Source organism: Protopterus annectens, chromosome 2.part2, assembly GCF_019279795.1.
Source record: "Protopterus annectens isolate FY-2018-M chromosome 2.part2, PAN1.0, whole genome shotgun sequence".
Classification (NCBI taxonomy): domain Eukaryota; kingdom Metazoa; phylum Chordata; order Ceratodontiformes; family Protopteridae; genus Protopterus; species Protopterus annectens.
This window is the reverse complement of record NC_056730.1, coordinates 1095174195-1095194221: the sequence shown is the minus strand read 5'-3', so window position 1 is coordinate 1095194221 and position 20027 is coordinate 1095174195. Positions and strand designations below refer to the sequence as shown.

Genomic DNA, 20027 nt, shown 5'->3' with positions numbered 1-20027 from the left:
AACCTTGACGAGTGGATGGGAAACAGAAAGTTTACCTCGGGGATCACTTCAGTGGCTCTGCTGGGCAGAGGCACAGGGAACTAATCTAAGGGGGCGGCGAAAGCCAACACATTCTGGCTAGGCTTATAAATGCCTTTGGGCAGATAGCCTAGTACCTATCTATGAACCTGTATAGGCTACAGTTTGCAAGCCTTTTAAATAAGTATGCAACTCCCTTCTCATTTCTAAGCTTTAGAGAATTTTCTTTGGTACTGGCACTGTTAGTTCCAGTGTTAATTGACTAAATATTTTGGTGGTAGCATGTGTATCACTATTTTAAGGCATTCCTATTTGGAGTACCCCGGAGGACAATACTAGGTTAAGCTCTATTCTTGCTTACTACTGAGCTGCACCCCTGATCTACTGTCTCAATATAAACTTTGTATGCAGTTTACTTTTTCCTTTTGAAGGCTAGTATCACCCTAGAGAGAACCCAAAAGGAAATGCAGATTGAACTTGATAAACCTTTTGGCAGTGGCAGTTAATAATAATAATAAAACAATGAGTGTGCAGCAGTACATGCCTGTATTACCTAGACTGCCAAAGGTACTCTTTGGGAATAAGAGTCCAGATGTAGGACATCATAGTCCGCTAAACTGTGTATGACCATGCTAATGGTCCCAGGTTAGTGTTGCCAGAATGCAGAAAGAAGCTGTTGATGGACTACAAGTGTTGTAATATGTGGGAGTTCAGATTCTGTTCTTATGTTAGCAAACTTACTGTTAGGAATCTTGTATATTTTTTTGAGGTCTGTCATTGCACAGCATTAGGACTGTCGACTGTTAAGCTGTATGACAGGGTTCCTCAGCCTGTATTTCTCCATTAAGTGACTCTGAGCAACTCTGTTAACCAGACAGACCTGTTTCTTCCAATAGTCAAGCTCTTCACTGGTCTGCTGGACTGCATGCCTTGTAACGAATATGGCTTTATGAATATGTGAACTAACAGGTTTCTCTACTGTACTTGTTTTTTGTGCTTCCTATTGAAATGTCTGCACTTGAAATGCAGAATGCTGACAAGCCCCCCCCCCCCCCCCAAAAAAAGGCTGAAAACACAAGAAGTGCAAATTTCAAAAATTGCTGCTGTTCTTTAAACTTCTTTTTGTGTTAGGGGGCAAGTCCTCCAGACCTTTGAACTTGACTCCGAGATCGCCATACCTCAGAAAAAGGGAATATTGTGAGAAATGGCATCTCAGACTTGGTGTATGCAAGTTCAGTCTCTCAGCCATGTAGTCTGTGTCTTTTGGGACTCTGTCTAGCGGGTCCTGACATTTCAAATGGTTACTGTTTTTTGCATAAACTTTGTGGAGCAGTTAATGTTAACATTTGTTTTCCTTGTTCTGTGTTATAATGTTTATATGCTGTTTGGATTCGTATCACTCAGTCAAAACCACTAGAAAATGAAACTGACTTAATGCAGAATAAAACTTTATTCAGAGAAAATGTTTATACAGATGTGCAAGCCCTGTGCACCTTCCTTAGTTTAAATAACATTTAAATATACTGACTTGCAACCACAGAACAAGTGCATATATCTTTAAGACACTCTAAACACTGGACTTCACAGATAAGACTCAAGAAAAAAATCTATTAAACATGAGACTTAAAAAAAAAAATCAAAAAAATCTACTAAACATGATATTGTAAAACATTGTACGGCTGACAGTACAGTAAACTGTAAAGTAACCTGAAAGCTGTAAAAGTATGAAGATATGATCCCTTCTACCGTACAGCCCTGTAAGAGTGAGCATTTTTAGTCTGAACTGGAGCTGTACGTCCCTTATCTTGTACCTTTTGCAATGTCACAGCAACATTTCAGAATGGAATATACTAACAAAAAAAAAATTGTAGTTGCACTTGACACACACGGGACAAAAGTGAAGTTTCACAGAAGCGAGCAGTTTGATTAAAGTTTAATTTGCAGCAAAGTAAGCCTCGCTGTGTCCAACAAAATGACATGCTGCAGATAATATAAATTGTGTGTGTGTATACATGTATATTTTGTTGCTTTTTTGAAATGTATATGCTTTTTGAGTTCCTTAGCTTCCCATATTCTTTTTGAATTGTATTCCTTTTTTATAGTAGGACGTTTCTAACATTTAAGCTTTCATCCATCTCTGTGGTGCCTCAGCTTGTGCATTGACTACGTTCTCTCACTGTTCTAGGTAACTGATCCAGGTGGGTCCTGAATGTGCCAGCCAGGGAGGAAGTGAGATTGAGTGCCTCTCTTTGCATTTCAAGGGATGGTGTAGACCTGCGAAGGATACAGAAGTTGGTCTAAAATTGTGTGTCCAGAAGCGCACTGTTGCTCTGAGATCAGCATGGCTGAAGTTTACTTTGTTCTGTGTAGTTGACAGCAGAAGAGGAGTTAGTCCTGTTTAGAAATAATTCCTTAATCTTATAAACTCCCAATTTGTTTTTCCTCCAGCTGTCTAAGGATACAAAGGAATGAGGAGGTACATCAAAAATCTGGGGAGAAAAGACCTGGTGGCCACGAAGAGATGCCCCACAAAAACAAAAAGCCATCTGTTTTCTTTATTGGCTTTTTATCAGTTCAGGATTGGAAGAGATTGAAGCCTGTCTCAGTAAGCAGTGGACACGAGACAGGAGGCATTTCCAAGTGGAATGCCAGTCCATTGCAAACCACACATCCATGCATGTATACCTAAGCCACTTTTGCTCTGACGTTTTACCAGCCATCATCTCCTTGTAATGTTGGGGGAAAATAAAGACACGGGTAAAAAAAAAAAACAATGACACACAGAGAAAGCACGTAGGCCAGACAAAGCAAGCATCCTAGCAGAAATTTAACTGGGGAGTTAACACTGTGAGGCCCGACACTCCCTCATCGGTGACACCAATGCATGAAATTACATAATCCATTGTTCCCTACTGTGATAGTGCAATGTTTTCATATAATCATATAGTGGATTATCTCTGTGATACTGTATCCTCTGTCTTCCCTAAAAAAAGCATTTAAATTTAATGTGCCTTCCTTGTAAGCATAATGCTGTAAAAATAAAAAAATAATGGCATGTATTCGTGAAATATCCGACACAGTAATTTGATCTTTTGGCTGGAGGCATTTGCATAACATTGCATTTTATAGATCAGAATTTTGTTTTTTAAAATACTAGACGAAATTTTACTTCTGCTGTATTTATTCAGTTTCTTTGAGATGCATATTTTCAGTAGTTGCTCTTGATGTCACCTGTTTTCGCATCTGCTTTTTTGAAGTAAAAGAAAATGCCAAAGGATCCTAGTTGACCAAGTTTGCAGACAACTACAAGCTAGGAGCAGACATTGAATCCCCAAATGACCTGGCCACCCTATGTGAATGTTTGTCCCAAGTAAATAACTGGTGGCAAAATCATGGACTGAAACTAAATGCCAAAAAAAGTGTTATTGTATCTTTTGGGAAGTTTTCCACCCCATGGAACTGCCACATGGATAATACACCCCCAAGAGTTGGCACAGTTCAGGATTTGAGAACTTATGTGGACAATGACCTAATTTTTGACCAGCATATGTCCATTTTGTAAGACAGTTTTCTGTATTGCACAGCTTTGTAAACAAAGGGATTGTGTCCAGATCAAGGGATGTCATTGTCCCACTCTAGCCAGTCTCATTAAGGCAGTCATTGAATATAATGTCCCCTTTGGCATGAATCTGTCCAGGCATATGCAGCAACTGGAGCGCCTGCAGAGGTAGTTCAAAGGATACAAGGCCCAAACAACATGTCTTGCATAGACAAACTCAAAACCCTGTCACTGTAATCTGTGTCCTGCACACTGAGGTGACATATGTCTGGCATACAAGACATTCTCCAACCCACTGCTGATGGATTTTTTGCATGTAAGTAAGTCGAATGGCATCAGAAGTACCTGCTCTAGGGATCTAAACCTCTTCTGCAATATCAACAGAACAGTTTGGAGGAGCAGGTATATCTCACAGAGGTTACCACTGCTGTGGAACAGGCTCCCCATCCACACAAAACAAAGTTCATAGGTTCATACTAGGCTATCTGCCCGAGGGCATTTACAAGCCTAGCCCATAGTTTTGTGGCTTACGCCACCCCTTTAGTTTGGAGAAACTATGCCCATTGTTTTGCTGTGCCTCTGTTGAGCAGTGACACTGAGGTAATCCCTGGGGTGTATCTGCGATCTCCCATCCATTGGTCAAGATTCCTCTTGAACAAGGCCAGCGAGGTGCTCTGCCTCACATATACCGGGATTTTGTTCCACAGCATAGGGAGTCTTTGGGTGATGAATCTATCCCTCCAGCACGTCCTATTAATAACCGTGTCGAGGTTTAAGTCTCCCGCCCTTGTGGCTCTGAGGGATCTAGATTTTTCGAGATGAAGCATGTTCATCAAATCTGGGTTTGACATGGCCTTGTATGTCAGGCACAGGTCACCTCTGAGCAAGCGGTAAACAACTGAATATAGCTGGAGTTCTTTCAGTCGGGCAGCATAAGACAGATTTTTGAGACCCTTTATCCTTTTGGTGAGGAACTTTTGTGGCCTCTCCAGCTGCTGCAAGTGTCTGGTCAGATACATTCCGAATGGGGCATTGTACTCAATCATTGGTCTGATGAGTGATGAGTATAGGGAGACTATGACCTCCCTTGATCTAGATGTGAATCCCTTCATGATAAGGTGGGCAATGTAGAAGGTCTTCCTAACTACTTTAGCAATATGAGTGTCGAATGAAAGGCTACTGTCAACCTGGGTCCCCAGGTCCCTGATAACTACTTCTGTGATCAGTGGATTGCCACCTATATGGTAGCTAGGGGTAACCTTGTTTTTCCCGAAGGGTATGACTATGCATTTCTTGGCATTTAACTTTAGGCCATGGCTCTGGCACCAGTTATCCGTTTCTGTGAGACCCTTCTGAAGGATATCTGTGTCAGATGTGTTTTCGACTACGGCGCCCAGTTTGCAGTTATCTGCAAACTTTGTCAGCCATAACCCTCCTGTGTTTGCTTGCACTTCAGAAAAGTAGATGCCAAACAACAGTGGGCCCAGGACTGAGCCCTGTGGGACACCACTTGTGACAGGCTTTGAGTCTGACATGGCGCCAGCAACTCTGACCCTGTGGGTTCTATCACTCAGCCAGTTTGCAACCCATCTTGTAATGTATGGGTTTACATTTAAGTTGATGAGTTTTTCAATGATACCCGAGTGGGGTATTGTATCGAAAGCCTTCGCCAGGTCTAGGTAGGCTGTATGGACTGCCTTTCCCTCGTCAATGGCCTTGGTGACTGTTTCGAAAGTCAACCAAGTTTAAAAGGCATGATCTGCCTTTGACAAAGCCAAACTGGGTTGGATCCAAAGTCTGCAAATTCCCTATGTCTTTATTTATGAGATCCATTATGATCCTCTCCATGGCTTTGCAGATAAGGCTTGTCAAGCTAATGGGATGGTAATTTCCAGGGTCGGTAGAGGCACCGCCTTTGTGAAGTGGGACCACAGTCGCTGTGTGCCACTCCCTGGGTGCGATCCGGAGGTGAGACTAAGATTAAACAGCTGTCCTAACTGTGGGTTTAATTCCTCGTTGAGTTCGTGGAGCGCACAGCCGGGGACACCATCAGGTCCCATGGATGCTGTGTTCTTTGCCTTGGAGAGAGCAGTTCTCACCTGGGCGTTAGAGATGTTTGGGGGGCTACAATCATTTGGTATAGATATCTCTCCTTTTGGGAGAAGTTTGCACTGAACCTGTCAGCCAGTATGTTGGCAATGTCTGTAGGATCAGTAATCTTCACATCATTTTGGACTAATTCTGAGCATATCTGGGAGTTTCCTCCTAGGTTTCTGACATAGCTAAAGAATGCCTTATGGTTGTCTTTAGAGTCCTTAGCTATTTGTCCATATTCAAGCACAACTTAGATCTGTGGATGAGGAACAGAAATTTTACCCCAGGACTGCCCCCTGTATTGCTGATGGACAGAGGCAACTCCTAAATGCTTTATCCCAGGCATGGGTCCCCTCAAATTACCTATGGTATCTCAGTTTTTCTTACTACAGCTAATATGTTTATCAACAATGGGATGGGCAAGGGCAGTCCGTAATCAAAAGGGCTAGTTTATTTTAAGGACAAAAGGGGCAATTAGCTAGGCTTAAAATGGGCCACAAGGGCAGCTAGCCTAGTACTTACCGAGGAACCTATCAAATAAATAGTTTTGATTATAAAGTTATTGCATTACTACTAGAACACCAGTTTTTTTTTTTCAAATGTTTGCCTTGAAACAACTGCTGATCAGAAAAAAAGTAAAATAATTTTAATGGCAAAGGCCTCCCATGTTCTTATTGAAACTGGCTGCATTTATGGTCTTACAGCAAGTAATTCATGGATCTGTAGCTCCTTTGAGTGGAGACAACATGAGAGAAACCAACTGTTACTCTCCAGAATATAGTGGAATTGTTTAGTTGGACAAAACCACAAGAGAGCGCAGATTTTTCATCAGTTGACTTATTCCTGCTGATGATGGATCATTAAATGTGGTGATGTTTCATTATTTTCACTTGAAACTGCTAATATAGCCGTTTACATTTGTTTGTGTCTTTCGGCTTTTCCCCGGTTAGAGGTCGCCACAGTGGAACTCCGGTCCACTAATGATTGGCAGTTGATTTTTACATACCGGCTTGCCAGGCCTGACGCACACCCTTCAACCAAGCCCATGCCCATTCACGCATGTCTCCACGCAGAAGATGCTCTAGCTGAGAATAGAACGGGACAACGTCTTACTGTGAGGCGACAACGCTACCTAATATAGCTATTTACATGCTGTGCCAAAAATATGATGGCTGTCCCTTTAGCTGCAGAAATTATTTTTCTACACCAGCAGTAGATGTTTGTATATGGGTTAAATGCAACACCATGTATAGAGTGGTTCACTTCATAACTGCAAGAAACCACCACAGTTAAAACCACAGACTTATTTTAACAGAACATTTTCCTTAGTGGAATCCCTCTCTTAATGGTAGCCATTCCAGCAGTACATCATACACTTAGCGCGTTTCATTTTTTAATTTGTTGTATCAATCCCCCATTCCTACTTATTCATGGCCTCATAATTTCAAACACTTTCTTGACCATTCCATACCCAGTAGTGTTGATGTTGTCCACTTCCATAGTTGGTTAGCATTCAGTATCGACAGCTGTTTGTTTGTTCAGCTATTTTTCATTTCCATTAGATTTATATAATGCTCTAATGGAGTAGAACATAAATCTCTAAAAAAAATCTTCTTTTTAAAATGGCTGGAATGTTCATTGGAAGTGGCACAGAACTGCTTTGGAATGTGATGTACAGTACAGTCACCTTTTGTAGATTCATTGACAATTGCCAGGCTAATGACCCTAAAGGGCCTTTTGTATTTGACAAGTTTTGATACCCCCCTTGTTTTATAGGGCATAGCTGAGGTGTGAGTGGCAAGTATTTATTAGCTTCCTCTAATTGGGAAATGGGTGGCAGATCGGGGTGAGTCAATGATTTCCTCATCCACTTCTCCATGTTATGCTTTGAAAAGTGCAGAGAGGAACTCGGCTCCATATTGATGGGAAGCTCCTTCCGGAGAAGGGTTAGTATTTGAAACACCTCTCTTCCTTCCAACACGTCTTATTTATGTTGCAGACTAGGTTTAGATCACTAAATTGGTTGGTTCTGATGTTTGTTTTGTGAATGTGTAACAGATGCATTAGGGCTGGATCAGAGGATGCTTTGAAGGCCAGGCACAGCTCTCCACTAAGCAGTCTGTAAAAGCAGATTACATGATTTGAGACTGTCAGCATGATGTGGCATTTTGTGTTGAATGCTTTCGCCAGGTAGAGGTAGGCAGTATGCACCATTCTGTCATCTTCTATTGCTTTGTTGACCTTGGCGAAAAAGTCCACTAATTTTATTAGCTCATCACTGAGATCTGTGTAACTAGTAATGATTTTATAGTAAATTCTAATGTAACTTTTTATGTATAAAAATCTTATTGCATGTTTTAACATTTACATGTCATAAGGGGATGCAATTCCATTTAGATGCATTATAGTAACATCCATATTGCTGCACTGGTGCTATTCCTGTATCTTTAATTGCATAACTCTGCTTGCTGGGCGTCGAAACTGTTTTTGTTTGCTTAGGAAGACATTTTCTGAAGTATGCATGTATGTAACTTTTTGTTAATTTTAATATGCAGTAATCTGAAGTGAAAGGATACATCACTGTCTGATCCCATTAACAACCCCATTTCTCAGACCATCCATCCATAAGCTTCCCTTATAACTGTTTTCTGCCATGACATACCATCGTGTTTAAACTTCTCTTGTAATCCTGTTGTCTTTTGGTTCACAGTGTCCTGTTATTCATGAACTCCATGCTTCCTAGACGCTCTCAAAACCTTTAGTCAGCAAACTGGCAGTCATGCCCATTAAATGGCCGTGTGATAACTTAGTGCTGAAAACTCTATCCATTCTCCTTGGTCATTTTTTTTCTTGTATATAATATTTGATAACTGGGGTAAAATGCTGATCTGCTAGCTCATCCATAAACTGCAAAGTAGCTGTTAAAGGTAAAGAAAAGTTGTTGCCGTAACAGTGTGTAAATCAGAAAGACGTATTGAGCAGAGTTGTAATAGTGTGTCGAAAAACATTTTGAAGGTGTAAAATGGTACATGTCTATGCAAATGTATATATTGATTCGCCTCACCCAGAATGATGCCTCAATACAAACCTAAAATGATTGACTAACAATTGGCTTAGTTTCTGGTGTCATTCCTGGGGGATCCAGTACCTGGCATCCTGGGACGATGTCAACAGACCACAGTGCTTTGCCAGAGATGGCCTGCATCTGTCTCACCTGGGCTTCAGGCATCTGGCAAAGGCTCTTGGCTCCCCTATAGTGCCTTTTTTTAGAAAAAGTGATGAGGTTAAAACTACCAACATAATTTCAACAAAACACGAATTAAGGTCATGCTGCTAAATGCTAGGAGTCTAAACATGAAACTGCACTCATTGCAAGCATTACTAACCCTGGAAAATGCTGACATCTGTGCAGTCACAGAAACCTGGTTCAAAGCTGTGGAGAGCACCCCAGCCTTACCTGGTTACTCATCCTATCATTCATTCAGATAGCAAATTGTGGGCAGTAAAGCCAAAGGGGGTGGACTTTCAATATACATTAAAGACGAACACACCTCCAGGCTGATGAAAACAGTATGATGCACAAGAGACACTCCAGGTGCAGTTAACCATTGACAAGACCCCTATTCAAATCATAGCTAGCTAATGGCCCCCAAATCTGACTCTATGCCCAATCCCCCTATTTGGACCTGTTCAAATCTATTAAGATTCAACCCTTTACCCTGATCCTGGGTGACTTTAACTTCCCAATCATAGATTGGATGAACTACTCATGCCAGAATACAAATGCCCAGAGATTCCTTGATTTTTGTCAAAGCAAATGCCTTGGAACAGCTCCTCGATACCCCCACAAGAGGTGATAATATCTTGAGCTTGGTATTAACCGACATGGGTGACCACTGCAGCATCCCTATAAGTATCATCCTCCTTGGTAAGATCTGACCATAAAGCGGTCACTTTCGAAATCACCATCTCCCCCAACCCCCCTCTAGCTAGGATCAGCCATAACAACTTCTCCAAAGCTGATTACAGCCTCCTGAGGGATGGTATAAACAGCTTCACAGCCCCCTCCCCCTCTGTAGGAACTGGCACCAATATCCAAATTTACACCAAAGGATTATACGAGTATTTATATACATGCATGGAATCTGGAATACCTGACAAGACTAAGTCATCCTCCACAAGAAAGACTAAACCTGTCTGGTGGACATCTGCAATAAATAAACTCTATAACAAAAGGAAAACATTGCTGTCCAAGATCAAGAAGGAGCAGGTGTCCAATTGAAAGCATATGTCTCCTTAGCCTGAACAAGCAAATAAGAGCACTAGTGAAATCCTCCAAAGCAAACATAAGGGTCCAAATTGGCCACCTCTACTAGAGACAATCATAAGGCCTTCTTCACATATGTCCACAACCTCAAAGGAAGCACCCAGATCTGTTCAGAACTGGTGGTCAAGGACACCACATATACAAATGCTGTAGATATAGCAAACTTGCTGGCTGACAGATTCACTGAAAACTTTACCCCTCTTTCCCCACCATCAAGTAAATCAGGACATCCCCAGTACCTGCCCCATTCCCCTTATATCTATGGAACTGCTCTCTCAAAGGCAAAAAAATACAGCCTCCATGGGACCGGATAACGTCCCAGGCTGCATACTATGTGAACTCAGGAACTTTTTAACACCATTAGGCACCCTGTTCAACCAAAGCCTGAGTACTGACTTCATCCCAGTTAAGTGGAGGACAGCCACTGTCATCCTTTTACACAAAGGTGGAGCGTCCACCAATTTGGGAAATTGTAGACCTGTCACCCTAACTAGCCTGATGCAAGGCCATGCAAAGGATTATCATAGACCTCATTAACAAAGACATTGGCAACCTCCAAACACTTGATCCCACACAGTTTGTCTTCGTCAAGGGGAGGTCATGTTTGCTAAATTTGGTCGACTTCTTTGAGACAGTCACCAAAGCCATGGACAAGGGGAAGACTCTGCACACTGCCTACTATGACTTGGCCAAAGCCTTTGACACTATTCCCCACTCTGGCATAATAGATAAACTCAACTAGGCATCAATCCATGTGTTACTAGATGGGTAGCAAACTGGCTCACTGATAGAACCCTCCTAGTCAAAACTCAAGCAGTAGACCTGTAACTAGCATCGTACCCCAGGGTTCGGTCTTGGGGCCTCTGTTATTTGGGATTTACTTTTCTGAGGTGCAGGCTAAAACCAGTGGGCTATGGCTGACCAAGTTTGCAGATGACTGCAAGCTGGGTGCTGTCATCAGTTCCCTTAGAGATATGGACATCCTCCAAGAGGGTCTCTCAGACAAATGACTGGTGCCAGAAACATGCCCTCAAGCTGAATACCAAAAAATGCATAATCATCCCCTTTGGGGGAAAGTGATGTCTCCACAAATTATCACAGTAATAACGATCTAAGCACGCAATCAGTCGTGAGGAATTTGGGCACCCAGGTTGATAGCAGCCTGACTTTTGACCCCAATGTTGCTTCCATTGTATGGAAAGCCTTATACATGCCCAACCTCATAAGTAAGGGCATCTCGTCCAGGGACAAGGAGGTCATAACATCCCTGTATTCTTCCCTTATAAGGTCCATTATTAAGTATAACTCCCCTTTTGGCATGTACCTCTCAAAGCACATGCAGCAGCTGGAGAGACCACAGAGGTTCCTCACTAAGAGAATGCAGGGCCTCAAAAATCTACCATACACAGGCTAAAAGCCCTATCCCTCTACTCGCTTTCATACAGACTCCTCAGAGGTGACCCCAGTCTGTCATACAAGGCGATCACGGATCCCACCTTGATGGGACTGCTGCATATTTGCAAGTCAAGCTCCACTCAAGTAACCCGCACGCTCTGCCTCAAACTGGTCTGTAACATCAACAAGACTTGTTGGCAGGACAGATTTCTGTCCCAGAGACTCCTCCATCTATGGAATAGACTCCCTCTCCACATCAAGCAAAGTACCTCTTTACCCCTTTTAAGTGCAACCTGGATAACTGGATGGGAAACGGAAAATATATGCTTGGGATTCCACCCCTGTCCCTGCTGGACAGGGGCATCGGGTGCTGATTTGTCTAAACATGGGCTAAGCTCTTGGTTAGGCTTATAAGGGCCTCAAGGCCAATGGCCTAGCAACCTTTTTTGATCCTAAGAGGCAGGGTTTAAGGGGAATATTGGGGGTGTAGAAGGGGGAAATTTTGTAAGGGGAAAAGTAAAAAAGGGCAGTGTTGTGTGGATTAAGCTTGTGAAGAGAATATGAAGACGAGTACTTTTTCTGCATTCCCCACTTTTGTGGAAGCATTTGCATTTTGTTAATTTTAAAAAATGTGTTGTTATATCTCTATCCGTTATGTATCGGTCTTATGTTTACCATACTATTTAAACTGATGTTCTGACCTTGTGCATTTTTTATTTCATTAATTAGGTAAGTGAGCTGGTCCAAGGAGAGACTGACACATCGAGGCTGGGTGCTTGAGCCCACACAATGAATACAGAGCAAACTTGATTGAGAGTACGTGTGAAAGAATACAGGACATAATTGTACAAAGTTGTAGAAAAATTGGGTAAGGGCACGCTTAATTTGAAATTAGTTGATCAAGATAAGTATACATTTAGAATCAAATGCATGTAGCAACTAAGAGTGAAACATATCTGGTTAGATAAATAGAAAGCAGCTGAGTGTTCAACAAAGACAGGCTGTCTAATTATAGAAATTGTAATACTATAAAAGGTGGGTGTTTACAGGCTGTAGACGTCTGTTTACTTGTACATTTTCCATTATGTAGTTATCTGTTTTGCCATAAGTTTATGCCCATGAGACAGAATAATAAGGTTTATCGGTACAAACTGTCCAAGCGATGTAGTTCATAAGTCTATCTAGACACTAATCAGTTTTTGTTTTACATGTCTGTTATAGAGGGATAAAGCCCTGACTGAGATCCAGGTAACCTAAATTCAGTTATCACCTTAGGCAGCTGCTAGAGCTGGCATGGAGGAAACTGATGCGGATTTGCCTATCTGCCTTTTTCCATAAGCAGGGATGCAGGGAAGTGGAGAAGACATGCTGGTGGAAGGCAGGCTATTCCTTGTAGTTCTGGTGGAGGACTGGGCTCAGAAAAGCAGCTAGACTAGGACAATGGGAAGGCCTGAAGGTGTTGCCACCTTTGGGACTGGTGGGGGGGGGGCACTTAAGACCAACCTCTTTTGCTCATGCAGCCTGTAATAGTGATGCCAGTACGTAAATGGGGAGAAAGTAGGGCATACCCTTGCCTCTGTTAGGTGTGCTGGTGGTTCCTAGGCTTACCATCTGCAGACGTCCCATCATTGCCAGTATAGGGACATTGGCAGCCTTGGCTCAGATTAAACACCAAGCTAACATTACTGTAAAATCTGTCCATGGGACTGAGGAAAGTTGGGGCTCAGGAAAGGGATACTGCCAGAGGGAGATCTTCAGAATCCAACTGACTAGAAACCTGTGAGGGGGGGGGGGGGGCTAAATTTTTTACAGATCAGTTTCACTGAAAATCTCTCTTCCACTGTCAGTGTAATGGGGGGGGGGGGGGTAACCAGCAAGGGTATAGCCTCTGCAGTACTGTAAGGGTATAAAAAGCCTTGTCTGTGGCCTAAGTAATGAGAGTTCGAACAGCAGCTTGGGGACTTAACAGCATAGGCAGGGAGGCTAATTTTGTGGAATGTGCATATTTGATGCACACTCGTGCAGTTTGATTTTCCTTGGTGGTCACCAGGGAGATGCCCTTATGGTGCTACCTGTTGGAGCAGTGTTGGCAAAAGCCACTTGTAGAATTAAGAGGTGGTCCAGTGCTAAGCTAACTGCATGCCTCACAGTCATGGTGTCAACACTCATGTGGAAGGGGATGGGATACAGGAAGAAACCCTTGCCAGCAGCACTGTGATGCTGCCCAAAGTGCCTAAATCTCATCGGCCCTAAGTATGGGTCAAAAGTAGTCCAGGGATGACTAAGGTGGTTCTAGTGGACAAGAAGCCATGGAAGCAGCTGATAATTAGCTTAGGGGATTAAAAAAACATCAAGGGATAAGGGGACATATTTCAGTTTTTTTCACCAGTATTTCTTTAAACCTCTTAAATGGCCATCCTTTTCAGTTAGGCGAGGAACGATCAGCTTGATTGCTAGAAATCTTGCTCGTCTCGCACCTTTCACATCTGCTTACTGTCTAATAACAGTCTTCATACTCTCATCTGATTTATGTTTACATACTTCACCAGTCTGTATCATTGCTTCAGTGAGGACATCATCTTATTTGCCAGTCTGACCAATCAGCAGGAGACAAGGGGAGGGGGGGGGTCCTGTTTTACTGCTATCTTCAAAATTATTAATCATCCAGTATAGTCTGTCTTTACACCAGACATAACAGTGACTTAGCTGAAACTCTTAATGCTCAAGTGTTGCAGTAAGAATTATGTACTCAATATGCACTTCATGATGAAGCAAAACTTCCCCTGATCAGGGCTGCCAATCGATGTTTAATTTTGTCTGCTCCTGTATCATCCTTAAAATATTTGATATCATCATGGGTAGTTAATAGACTTGCAGGTCAGGGGGGCCATTGAGGAGCCTAATCCAAATTTCCAGTTGTCCCTGTCACTGTGTAAGTGACTTGCTCCATGCCACACAGTGAGAAAGTGAAGGCTGAGACAGTCGAACCCTGTACCATAGGAACTAGAGCTCACATCTTTAACATTGTGTCAGGGATATCAATCGGCCCTCAAAACGTAGAGGTTTATAGTAGTATTGCTGATTATAGCCTGCTTATATGTTTGAGACGTGGGTGCCAAGAAATTCACCTGCAGAGTGAAGCTCGAGAGGTGAATCTTGGCATCCATGTCAAGAACACACAAATATTAGGTTATGATCGGTGACACAATCATAATTCTGTGTAGTGCATGGAGCTTTAGTATTGCACTAAAATAGACAAAAACACTGTTTAGCTGTTCAGATTTTCACAGAATGTCCAGGTTATTGCTTCATATTTTTTTTTGTCTGTCCCTTATAAAAATCTGTGTTTTTTGGACATACCATGATTGAGGCTTAAATTCACTAAATAATATATATTTGAGTTTGAGTTACTATCCTCTAGAAAATACAGGCAAACACATCCTGTTATTCCAGCTGTTTCTAAGTTTATTGGCGGAAGGGGCACCTTTTCCCTTAATCTAGTAACTTTCAATGAACCCAACAGCCTTAGAGCCCTTATAAGCCTAGGCATATTTATCCCACGTTGCCCCAATTGTCAGTAGTTTGGTGAGTGAAGTTAGAGGTGTAAGGGTCTGTGGTAGTTAATGACTTTCTTTGCCCAGCAGAGATATGGGCACCACCCCAGAAGTGAATTTGCTGTCACTCGTCCATTGATCTAGGTTCTGTTTGAAGAGCGTCAGGGAGGGTCTCAGCTTCACATGAATTGGAAGTTGTTCCAGAGCAGTGGCAGTCTCTCTAGGATATGTATCTCTGCCTCCAGCATGACCTGTTCATATTCGAGGCTAGGTTAAGATCCCTGGAGCGAGTGACCGTCGTGCAATTTGATTCCTGCCAACAACAGACATAAACAAATCTTTTGTTCTGCCACTGTTATTTGCTGGTCAGTACAGGCAGATTTTACTGCCTAGAGCAAGACCTGAACATAACTTTAGGAGGGGGTACTTAACATTTGTTAAGGTTGGCTCTCGCACCACTCTAGCACTTGACTGATTTGGCTTTTTCAGAATATCTGAGAATAATCACCACTCTCCATGCACTACAACATAGTTATAGAGGGAAGCAACTGCACTATTTTTCTAGCTACATTAACTATATTTCTTGGACTTTGAGATTGTGGCCCCTGCCAGAGTTTGCTAGTCCTCGTACAGAATTGGTGGTGGTTTGAGACCTCTGCCGTATGCCAGCTGGTAGACTGCCATCAACTAATCACCCCATTGCTCACCACTAAATGTATTCGTATCCAGCTTTTTCCCTTGCATATTTTAGTACATTTTAAGCAGCCTACGACAGTTTCTGTTGGAATTCAGAAGCGTTCTTTTTAACTCTACCTATACTTGGAGATTAATCATCATCTTATTACTTGGTCGTGTATAGCTGATATAACACAGCCGCCTTTACAAACGGTTGAGTTTTGGCAGTATGATTTGTTTGTATCTGCTCAAATTTGAAATTGGTGTATTTTTCCGCTATTGTTTCTTTGTAATCCATATTTTCTCCAGGTTCCAGACAGAGGTCATTTCAACATCCTCTGTCATAATGTAGAAAGATGACCTAAGTTTTGCTTTGTTACATAACCAAAAACTTTCATTCGTAGCTTTGACATTTCCGTACGTTTACTACTTTGACATGTGCTGTACTTACTCATTCCATAACTCCACCATATAATGGGTTTTATGCAATTTAAATAAAATTATATTCTACATAGTAATTGATCTGACCTAGGCTTGTAATTCTAAGCAAACCTAGTAATTGTCTCCCCCCAAGGCCCAATAGCTGCAAAGCCTGATTACCCAATAGGAAAAGAGAAACCCAACCAGTTAAACATTTTTTTAAATGGCTGACCTGTATTGACTAAACTGGGTTAATAACTTTTACCTCCATTATTTTCTGCATTCCCAAAACTTAATGCAAGTCTTACTCAAAAGTATTATTGATACTGCTGTTATCTAGAGTAAGAAATCTTACCAGTCACGTATGCCAAACTGTACCTGTTTACAGTACCATAGTTCTGGAGTATTCTGGTAAAATTAAACAGTACCATAGTTCTGGAGTATTCTGGTAAAATTAAACACTTTGTGGTGAAATCCCTGTTGTATAGTCAATGACTCAAGTAGAACCATCATCTCTGCACCTATTTTGCAGGGATTGCTTACACAATTTTCGTAGGATTCTGCAGACAAAAATACCATCTTTCCTCTCATCCTCTTCGTCTACTAGTATCAGTGTCCACTGTCTGTCACTAATAAACTTTTAACTTTAATAATGTGCATCATTTCTTTGTTATTGCTTCATCAGGCTGTTCAAAAATCAGTATGCCACCAGTCTAAAGCACTTTTATACTAGGCACTCTAGCCATTCACCTGAGTAACCATGCTCAACCTACACTAGTCGCCCAGCTGTCAATAACATTCTAATAACTTGCCTTAGTTGTCAGAGAATTAATTTATTTTCATAACTTATCAGAAACTCTGCCATTTAGGGCTTTAGGCTTCTCCTGCATAAAGTTTGACTCCAGTATTCACAAATGCCTCGCATTACAATTCTCACCAGCTTGGTTTAGAGAAAGTCCAAGAAGTCTGATCTTTCCTCATTGCTTTTTCTTTTCCAAACAGTTGTTGCTCTGCCTATTCAGATTGTTTTGCTATTTCTCTCTCTCTCTCTCTCTTTACATTTAGCAGGTCTCTTGGCCTTGTGCTGGTCGTACAAGATCTTCTCCATTCTCCAATCTAGCAATTTCCAAACACTTCTCGAGTTATGCTGCAAATCCTTTTGAGTTCAGTTAAGTTCTTGTCCCCTCAAACTGTTGCTACTTCTGCGTTTATGTAGTTTTGAATTTCAGCTTTTCTTTGATCTCTAATTAGTCATCAAGCAAAATGGCCACCCTGCTTTTAACCCATTCTACTACCAAATTAGAAAAACTTGAATGTGACCATCTGTCAGTAAATTGCACCTTCAATCCTCTTTACACCAGAATTCATGGTGAATACACCAACTTTAAACTACTTGATTTAATTGTTAGATTTTAAGTCACTGTAAGCCAACCAACTTCATCAGCAGCTGCCAGACTTGTCTGTAACTTTCAGAGTGATTGAGAATTACTTCCTTCAGAAAACCTGGGGCTGGAAATTAAATTTTGCATTTACAGATGTTGTAAAACTGTGTGTGAGAAAAGCATCATAGGAATCCAGCATTTATATTCCTGCATTTCTCTGCCGCAGAGATTTGCAGGAATAGAGTTTACTGTTTATTCCAGCTGACGGGTGTCACTGTTCTTGTAGTTCACTACTGAGACTCGTACAGTACATTGCTTGATTTATACCACAATTCCTTCTGTATGCATGCTGTAAGGAAACATATGTTCACAAGAAGTTCTTGGGTATGACGGGTCAAGAATGTTGAAAGTAGTGTTTCCCATTGAAGTCTCTGTGAGGGATTAAGTTGTGGAGTACTGGAATGTCCATTTTAGTATGGAATACAGTGTAAAGCTTCTGCAGTGCCTTTGTTGCTAGTATCCTTGTTAAAATTGGGCATTTAACACAGTAGTTTTGTAAACTTTGTTTTGAGGTAGGTACACCATGGTTCTAACTTCTGTCTGTCTTTGTGCAGGTACACAAAATGGGAGTACTAACAAATTTAGCCCGAGGGTTAGTACGTGGTGCAGACAGGATGGCTGAGATCACAGGCAAACGAGGACCAAAAAGCTTTCACAAAAGCCGAGGTGTCAGACTAGCTGGAGTTCTCACTTCCAGTAAAAAGTTTGTTAAAGTTAAAGAAATGGTTCCAGAGTTTGTAGTACCCAACTTGAAGGATTTTAAGCTGAAACCCTATGTCTCGTACAAAGCACCTAAAGGAACTGAAGAGCCTCTCACAGCAAAGAAACTGTTTTTGGAAGTTGTGGCCCCCCAGATAGAGAGAGACCTCAAAGAAGGAAAGTTTGACTCCAGTAATCTGGAAAAGTACGGCTTTGAACCTGTACAGGACGGGAAGCTATTTCAGTTGTTCCCAAAGAATTATACAAGATGAGAAAATGACTGAAACTAATCTTTTAGTGGAAGAAATTACCAAAATAAAATGGGCAAATCACAATTCTTGTCACTTGTCATTGCTAAGCCAGGGGCTTGTATTAGTAAAATCAAACTTACTGTCCCGGTTTGATCAGAGATTCTTTTCATATTATAAAACAATTGTGGCTTAAAGTCTATGCTTTAGTTGTTTATAACAACGTTTAGGTTACTTTTTAATTAAGATATTAAAATTAATTTAAAATTGTGTAGTTTACCTTGTATTCCCACCTGATTTTATGCTGGGTGGATTCTGAGCCATGAGTTAGAGATGCAGTTCTGTAAAAAGCCAAACTGCGAATTGTTTTCATGGGAAGCTGTATATAGTGAAAGCACTATGAGACTGACATATGGCCTGTTATGTGCTTGGTTTTAGAGATGTAGTGTTATAAACCTCTTACAGTTGTCGCACTTTATGCTGTTGTAGAACCTTCTGATGACTTCTTCATGGTTAACTTATTAATAAGGTCGACAGGCAGGAGTTTGTTTTGTTTACAGACCAAACGTGTGTGTATATATGTGTGTACTTTTCAAAAGTATGAGTGGTAGTAGAATTTGCAAGTGTATTTCTGTGAAGGGGGGGAGAAAAGAGCTGCCTTTGAAGTGTGGCATAACAGACTACTTTTAAAGTTGTCCTATTCTTTCAGTGAGCATACATGCGTGTCAGTACGTGCTCATTCTGTAGCCTTGACGTATTAGTCATGCTTCCTGTGATTTCTTGACATATTAGTCATGCTTCCCATGATATTGGCCTTTCTGTGAATTTGAATGTCCTTTGTCACTCTTTCGAAGAATAGCAGTGATGCTGTATTTACTCAGTTCTGTATTCCTTTCTTTGTGTGGCATACCCACTGCTTACCCTTTTTAGGGACTGAACTCAGCATCATTATCTTCTCTAAAGAGGTCTTTTGTGTTTTCTGTCTTTGACGCACTCCAGCAGACTGAAGAACTATAAATCATTTAAAGATTGAGAGTTTTTGTCCTTTAGTGTATTGTTTAGTTCAGCACCCAAATTTCCGGAATGATTTGGTATTAACACCTTTATCTTCTCTGTAACACTCTGGTTCTTAGCTCAGCTCTCTCGACCTGCCACCCACACATTCTCACTGTTTGCTTCACTTCCACTTCCTTCTCCCATTTCTGCAGAGCTGTCACATTAAACATGTCAGCCTTTGTAGCCATGCAAATGGTCACCCAGTTCATGCATTCTGATGGATTGCTGTATCTTGCAGCCTCCCACTGGGGTACATAATAACAGTATACAAGCCTGTGATACAGAACAGTTGTTTATGCAAGTGTTCTTCAGTAAGACTCCTTGCAGTGAGCTTAGGTCTTTGTGAGAGTTCAGCACCCAAATTTCTGGAATTATTTGGTATTAACACCTTTATCTTCTCTGTAACACTCTGGTTCTTAGCTCAGCTCTCTCGACCTGCCACCCACACATTCTCACTGTTTGCTTCACTTCCACTTCTTCTCCCATTTCTGCAGAGCTGTCACATTAAACATGTCAGCCTTTGTAGCCATGCAAATGGTC

The 20027-nt window shown here is 41.5% G+C and overlaps 1 protein-coding gene across 2 annotated transcripts in view; it reads left to right on the top strand.

The window, feature by feature from the left end:
- The window catches only part of MRPL41 (mitochondrial ribosomal protein L41), a 45824-nt gene extending 27306 nt beyond the window's left edge, over positions 1–18518 (top strand). For both annotated transcript variants that reach the window (XM_044064322.1, XM_044064321.1), the window contains exons 2-3: positions 12123–12261; positions 18039–18518. In XM_044064322.1, the coding sequence (XP_043920257.1) occupies positions 18048–18455 (408 nt within the window). In that variant the 5' untranslated portion in view covers positions 12123–12261; positions 18039–18047 and the 3' untranslated portion in view covers positions 18456–18518. The remainder of the gene's footprint in view (positions 1–12122; positions 12262–18038) is intronic.
- The last annotated feature ends 1509 nt before the right edge of the window (positions 18519–20027 follow it).